Source organism: Urtica dioica, chromosome 1 (genome assembly GCF_054948205.1).
Source record: "Urtica dioica subsp. dioica isolate 48M chromosome 1, U.dioica_male_clone48M_v1_H2, whole genome shotgun sequence".
Classification (NCBI taxonomy): Eukaryota; Viridiplantae; Streptophyta; class Magnoliopsida; order Rosales; family Urticaceae; genus Urtica; species Urtica dioica.
This window is the reverse complement of record NC_142756.1, coordinates 10,321,923-10,328,711: the sequence shown is the minus strand read 5'-3', so window position 1 is coordinate 10,328,711 and position 6,789 is coordinate 10,321,923. Positions and strand designations below refer to the sequence as shown.

General features: G+C 36.0%; 1 protein-coding gene across 3 annotated transcripts; it reads left to right on the top strand.

Annotated features, from left to right (window-relative positions):
• The first annotated feature begins 357 nt into the window (after positions 1-357).
• LOC149407132 (putative receptor-like protein kinase At2g42960) lies at positions 358-4,140 on the top strand. Of its 3 annotated transcripts, XM_089611332.1 has the most exons (9): positions 377-643; positions 1,183-1,951; positions 2,037-2,141; positions 2,242-2,364; positions 2,469-2,639; positions 2,734-2,863; positions 2,980-3,189; positions 3,510-3,675; positions 3,848-4,140. In XM_089611332.1, the coding sequence occupies exons 2-8, from the start codon at positions 1,284-1,286 to the stop codon at positions 3,645-3,647; spliced, it is 1,545 nt and encodes a 514-aa protein (XP_089467458.1). In that variant the 5' UTR covers positions 377-643; positions 1,183-1,283; the 3' UTR covers positions 3,648-3,675; positions 3,848-4,140. The 3 variants fall into 3 exon arrangements, with proteins under 3 accessions (XP_089467466.1, XP_089467458.1, XP_089467451.1); XM_089611325.1 differs by having other exon boundaries at positions 378-643; positions 3,510-4,140; XM_089611340.1 differs by lacking the exons at positions 2,734-2,863; positions 2,980-3,189; positions 3,510-3,675; positions 3,848-4,140 and having other exon boundaries at positions 358-643; positions 2,469-2,643.
• Positions 4,141-6,789: the final 2,649 nt, after the last annotated feature.

The window sequence follows — 6,789 nt, the reverse complement described above, 5'->3', positions numbered from 1 at the left end:
AAAGCCAAAGCCAAAGCCAGATTTGGAAGTTCCCTCTTCTTGGTTGACTCTCTCTTAAATTTCCTCATTACTGTACACCTCATATATTTTGCTTTCCCTTTACTGTTTCTCTCTCTTCTCTCTGTGATTTCCTCCATTGCAAACCAAGCTTCCTTTCCAGCTTGCTCTTTCACACGCACAAAATACCCACCAACCATTTTACTCACTTTTCCATTTTGTCTCAAAAAAAAAAAAAAAAAAACCCACCTCATATATTCACTCAAATCTAATCTCTCCTTCTCTCTCATCTACATTTTCCTTTCAAAGATTACATTTTTGTCTGGCCTTTAATACCTATCTTCTTTTTTTTTTCTTTTTTTTTTTGTCTATAATACTTGTCATTCATTTTCAGTTTTTTATTTTTTTATTTTTTTTTAATTTTGGCACACAAACCCCTTCTTGTAAACTACTCATCTCTCTCTCTCTCTCTCTCTGCCTTTAGAGGCATCTGGGTTTTCATTTTTTATGCGTTGTTTGAGGCCTGCATTGGCCTTTCTATGCTCATAGAAGAGCTCTCTATCTGATCAACTTGAAGCCCTCACTTTGCTTCTCTGTATCATTAGCAAAGAAGATCAAAGGGCTTGGTCTTGCATCAACTGCAAAGGTCAGTGCTTTTTCACTTTTTTCATGTATTATTTTATTTTCACAGGACGCAACTTTTATTTCTTCTTTATATTTATCTCTGGGTCTCTTACTTGAATCTAAAGTGATGCTCTCAATTTTTTTAAACTTCCTTTTACCCTTTTCTGATGGGCGTCGATTTTGATTTGTTCACTAGTCGTTCTTGGAAGACTACTTTTTATTTATTTTTATTTTTTATATATATACCGAAGAATGTGGGTGTATTTTTCTTACTTTCTCTCTTTTAAACAAATAATTTCCTGGTATCTTTATTCCGAGGGCAATTGAGCTTGTTGGTTATTTTTCCTTTGAAAAAAAAAAGCATTACTTGAAGATACTTGGATGGAATAATTGAATTCTCTTTGAAATGTGAGTGCTAGTGTAGTCAAGCCACCCTCTTTATTGCGTTTTGAGATTTCTTTTCTCTCTTTTTCTGCTTATATACTTGTTGCTCTCACATTAGTTCTATGATCCCATCTTTTTTGTGCTGGTTATGTTGAATAAATCTCTCTTACTACTCAGGTGGGTATGGATATGTGTTGATAAATTTGGCACCGAGAGTCACCTAGGTTCAGCTGGGTTCTGACTTCTGAGGTTTGTAAAGAGGATTTCGATTGACAATAATGTCGTCGAACGGCTCTTTGAACGCGGAAATGTCAAAGAAGACATCTTTTTTGGGATTGAAATTGTGGGTACTCATCGGAATTTGCGTCGGAGCGTCGATCGTCCTGATCCTCTGCTTCCTCTCCATATGGGTTATGTTCCGAAGAAAATCCCGGAGGTCGGTGGAAAAATTCCCCCACACCCAAATCCCGAACGAGTCAAAGGACATCAAGGTCGACAGGGTCGTCGGGGCTCAGACCGCCGCGGGCCACCACGACCGGCCCGAGAGCCATTTTCTGACGGTGAACGAGAAGAACAACTCGGCTGAGAAGATGCTGGTCCATTTGGGGATGAGTAAGTCGGGCGAGCATGACAATGCGAGCCAGTGCAGCTCGGTGTACCAGCACGAGAGAGCTTGTAGCTCCCAATCGGGCGAGGAGGGAGGCTCGGGGACGGTCCGGAAGAACAGCAACAACCCGGCCTCGTACGTGACCGCCTCGCCTCTCGTCGGCTTGCCCGAGATTTCTCACCTCGGCTGGGGACACTGGTTCACTCTCAGGGACCTCGAGTTCTCGACCAACCGATTCTCGCCGGAGAACGTGCTCGGCGAGGGCGGTTACGGAGTCGTTTACAAGGGGAGACTCATCAACGGGACCGAGGTCGCCGTGAAGAAGCTTCTCAATAACCTGTAAGAAACAAGCCACGTCCATTCGTTTTATAGTCGAGTGTGTTTTCGTCTTTTGTAACGATGAGAGTTGTTTTTTTATTCACAGGGGACAAGCAGAGAAAGAGTTTAGGGTTGAAGTGGAAGCGATAGGCCATGTTCGGCACAAGAATCTAGTTCGGTTACTTGGGTTCTGCGTAGAAGGGGTTCATAGGTGAGATTCGTTTGCTCTTCATAGTTCATACTCGTTATGTTTGATAGGAACCTACATTTGAATATAATACTATATTTTTTTTATTTCTTATTTAAAACAGAATGCTGGTTTATGAATATGTAAACAATGGAAATCTCGAACAATGGCTACACGGGGCTATGAGGCAATATGGCACGCTGACTTGGGAGGCTCGCATAAAAGTGATACTTGGAACTGCCAAGGCGTAAGCATTCATAGTTGAACTCGGTTTAGTTCATTTTTTAATGGGTTTAACGCTCTTCAGTTTGTCACGGAAAGGAAAACTGATCTCTTCTATTGACTGTGCAGTCTTGCGTATTTACACGAAGCGATAGAGCCCAAAGTCATTCACAGGGATATAAAATCAAGCAACATTTTGATCGATGACGAGTTCAATTCAAAGGTTTCTGATTTCGGGTTGGCAAAGCTCTTGGAAACCGGAGAGAGTCACATTACAACTAGAGTTATGGGCACATTTGGGTAAGCTTTCAAATAGCAGATTCCCGGTTAAAATCTCAATTTCTTCACATTATTATGTAAACATTAACTGTTGTATATTTTTTTTGAACCTCAGTTATGTTGCACCGGAATATGCAAACACTGGGCTCTTAAACGAGAAAAGCGACGTGTATAGCTTCGGTGTCCTCTTGCTTGAAGCCATTACTGGAAGAGATCCCGTGGACTATGGACGCCCGGCCAATGAGGTTCTTATTTGACTTTTTTCTTCATGTTCTCTCTCTCTCTCTCTCTATATATATATATATATATATAATATACTTGAAGATAAAGGTCTCTTGTTGATCTCTGAATTCAATGGCAGGTCAACCTGGTGGAGTGGCTAAAGATGATGGTGGGCACGAGAAGAGCAGAGGAGGTCGTGGACCCGAAGCTCGAGGCCAAACCCGCGACACGGGCTTTAAAACACGCCCTTCTTGTGGCTCTCAGGTGTGTTGATCCAGACGGAGAAAAGAGGCCCAAAATGAGTCATGTCGTAAGAATGCTTGAAACCGATGATTACCCTTTTCGCGAGGTACAACTCATCTCTTTTTTTGTCTGAGCTGTTACGCGAGTGACATTTTGGTCATAATTTTTTTTTACACCCAAATGATCCTCTAAAAATCCGAAATTGTAAAAGTCTTATATGGGTTTTCAGGGTTACTTGACAAATATGTTTTAAAATTCTCAGGTGAAGATAGATTGTATTTATAAGTTTGAGGTTCATTTCGCTAAAAAATTTGGTGCTAAAATGTCACTCGCATAATAGTACAAGGGCTATTATGCGTTATATATCCTAGTTGTATTGGCTAAACTGCGATTGACACATTCAAATGCTATATTTGAACTTACCAGGATCGAAGAAACAGGAAGAGCCGAACGACGAGCATGGAAATCGAATCGGTGAAGGAAATTACGGGTTCTTCTTTGACTGATACGCCAAGCAAGCCGGAAGATTCGACTAGACGATCGTTCGAGACTAGTCGTGGATAGGGCTGACCAAGAACACAATCATTCCAGGGTAAACAAACATGCCTTAGTATACTATATATATATATATATACATCTCAGGTTTTCACTTCTTAGAAGGTGAAAAAAAAACTTGAAAATTCCTTGATTCAAGAACCCCTTAGATTGCATCGGAGGTAGTCCTGTTTCGACTCACGAAGCAGTTATTGGCTGTTGTTCATCAGTGTTGCCTTCTCAGGCTCACATGACTGTTCAAGAAAAGAGGACTTAAACGAGACTCATCCGTAGATTGGGTTTTCAGAGAGAGGGGAAAAAAAAAATCAGACGTAGAGATTGAGAAGAAAAAGGTGTACAGTAATGCCTTGGGGACAATATGGGGCTTTCTATTTTCATTTTCATACCTGATAATTTTTTTTCCCCTTTAATTTTTTTTTTCTTCTTGATTTTGTCAATGGATCTAGTGTACTTCGGATGCTAAACTATTAATTGGTTTGACTCCTTTTTTTCCCTTGATTTATTTATACTAGTGTTGTTCTGTTGTAGGGAAAGAAAATAGAGTTAATGAAAGAAATAGCAGTGAGTTATTCAATTAAATGATCTTTCTTTTTTTTTTTCTTTCATTCTTTTCAAAACTCACTCCTTGCTGTTCTTTTCATCCTCACTCATCAACAATCTCGTTGATCAGTCTTTTTGGTCAAACGTCTCATACCGAAATTTGTTCAGGTGTCTTTCTCATATTCACGAGTCACGACATAATAATAATAATAATTACACGTTTGTCTCGGTAGATTTTCAAAGATTGGTTCAACATCAATGCTTCGGAGCCTCATGATTAGTACTTGCCATGGTGTGAACTGTTGAAATTAAAGAAAGAAAAAAGAAAAAGAAACAATTTGGATCAGTCAGAAACCGGCTGACAAGAAACACCATGCATTGATGAGCCTTGGCCTTTAGCTTGAATTTCCTTTCCGTTTATTTATTATTTGTATATCTATGCCAGAGTTCCAATAAATTCTGAAACCAAGCTTTCGCTGCATAATTCATTTTCTGATCATTGTATAATTGACAAAAAAAAAAAAAAAGCCCCTTTCTTGGCCTCAATGTCAGAGAGTTTTAGCCCTAAAATTTGACTTCTCCAACCCACATAACATGCAATTCGATATCCAACGGTCTTATTTTAGACCTTTTGGCTGGCCTTACATGTGAAATGTGATAAGGTGGACTTGGCTTAGGTCATTACCATGACATATTATTCCATTGCAAACTAGGATTACATATTATGGTTCTCTATCCTTGTGAATCTTCCTTACAAGCTTCACTTTAGATATTCTTTATCAAATACATTTTGGGTTTTTGGTAATATTTTCAAAGCGACGTTGGTCTTGTACGTTGGCGGACTAATATAAAATTCATATTGATATATATCTGCAGAGATTAATTTATATCTGAATTGTGACACCCAACGGCATAAAGCTAGTAATACTAGACAGTAAAAAATTCTAGTTTTTTTTTTGTTTTGAAATTTTGAAATTTTGGCACAAATAATGTCCATAGTGGCACTTTGGTCCCTAAACTTTTTATAAAGCATTTTGGTCCTTAACCTATTGATTTTGTAGCATTTTGACCCTTTATATATATATACATATATATATATATATATATATATATATATATATATATATATACTTTGGTCCCTAAACTTTTTATAAAGCATTTTGGTCCTTAACCTATTGATTTTGTAGCATTTTGACCCTTTATATATATATACATATATATATATATATATATATATATAAATATAAAGGGTCAAAATGCTACAAAATCAATAGGTTAAGGACCAAAATGCTTATATATATATATGTATATATATAAATAATTCAACACCAAATCAACTTAAAACATATTTACAAACTAAAATAACTTGTTTATAATTTTAAAAAGTTTAAAAAAGTAACATATATAATGCTATAAAAATATAATATTGTATAATTTTTTTAGTGTTTTTAGGCTCAAAACATGAGGTAATAAATTTATTTTGTAAAACTTAAAAATTTAATTTAGTGTATAAACATTACTATAGTTTTTTTTATTTTATTTTATTTTATTTTATTTTATATTTTATTTACAGTGCAATAAAGTTACATAGCGGCTATTTTTAATTGAAAAAATGGAGTATTTTTTATGGGTTTGCCTTGGTATCGTGTTCATACGGTTGTATTGAATGATCCCGACCATTTAATTTCTGTCCATATAATGCATACTGCTCTGGTTGTTGGATGGGCCGGGTCCATGGCTCTATATGAATTAGCGATTTTTGATCCTTCTGACCTTGTTCTTGATCCAATGTGGAGAAATATAGAATGGGATAAAAATAAAGGGTCCACCTTAGCTTGAACAACTAGTTAACTTAATAGAATCTAATTCATGGAAATTCCATCCAGTAAAATAGAAGAATTATAAAATATTTTTTTAGGACCAAAATGCTACAAAATCAATAGGTTAGGGATCAAAATGCTTCAAAAAAGAGTTTTGAGGATTAAAATGCCACTATCATAAAAAACCAAAAATCTTTTCTTCTTTTTTTCGTGTGTGTGTGTGTGTGTGTGTGTGTGTGTGTGTGTGACACCCAATGGCATATTATTTTCTAGTTGTTTTTAGTTCATAGTGATTATACTTGTTGTATTAGAGGTATTACCAACCCCAATCGAATTGTGAGACATCTTTTTCCTTAAGTTTTGTTTTTATTTGATTTTTTTTCATGTCATATATTTTTTTTTTTGAAACTGATAGTTTAGCATTTAAAAAAGAAAAGAAAAGGGAAGACACAAAAGTACTTCAAGTAATTTCCTTATAAAAAAATATTTTTGCTTATGGGCTAAAGGAACCCAGATCACATTGGGCTCAGCCACTAATCTTAATTTTTGAAGATTTATTGATATGTTTGTCAATAAATTTTATGAATGTCAATAAATCTTCAACTAGCTTATAATCTTCAAACGAATTCTCAGAATATTTGAAGATTTATTAATATCAATAAATCTTCAAATGAATTTTTAGATTCTTCAAATATATAAAAAAATTCTTCAAACAGGTATATCAGAACGAAAATGAACGTTGTGAGGATTCAGCAACTAATAAAAAAAAAAAGCAGTCACGCAAGAGAGAG

Excerpts from the sequence above, each read along its gene's own strand:
- LOC149407132 (XM_089611332.1), top strand. The coding sequence starts at position 1,284 with ATGTCGTCGAACGGCTCTTTGAACGCGGAAATGTCAAAGAAGACATCT. Across the intron at positions 2,640-2,733 it reads AGAGTTATGGGCACATTTGG|TTATGTTGCACCGGAATATG; the intron begins GTAAGCTTTCAA and ends TTTGAACCTCAG. Across the intron at positions 2,864-2,979 it reads ATGGACGCCCGGCCAATGAG|GTCAACCTGGTGGAGTGGCT; the intron begins GTTCTTATTTGA and ends ATTCAATGGCAG.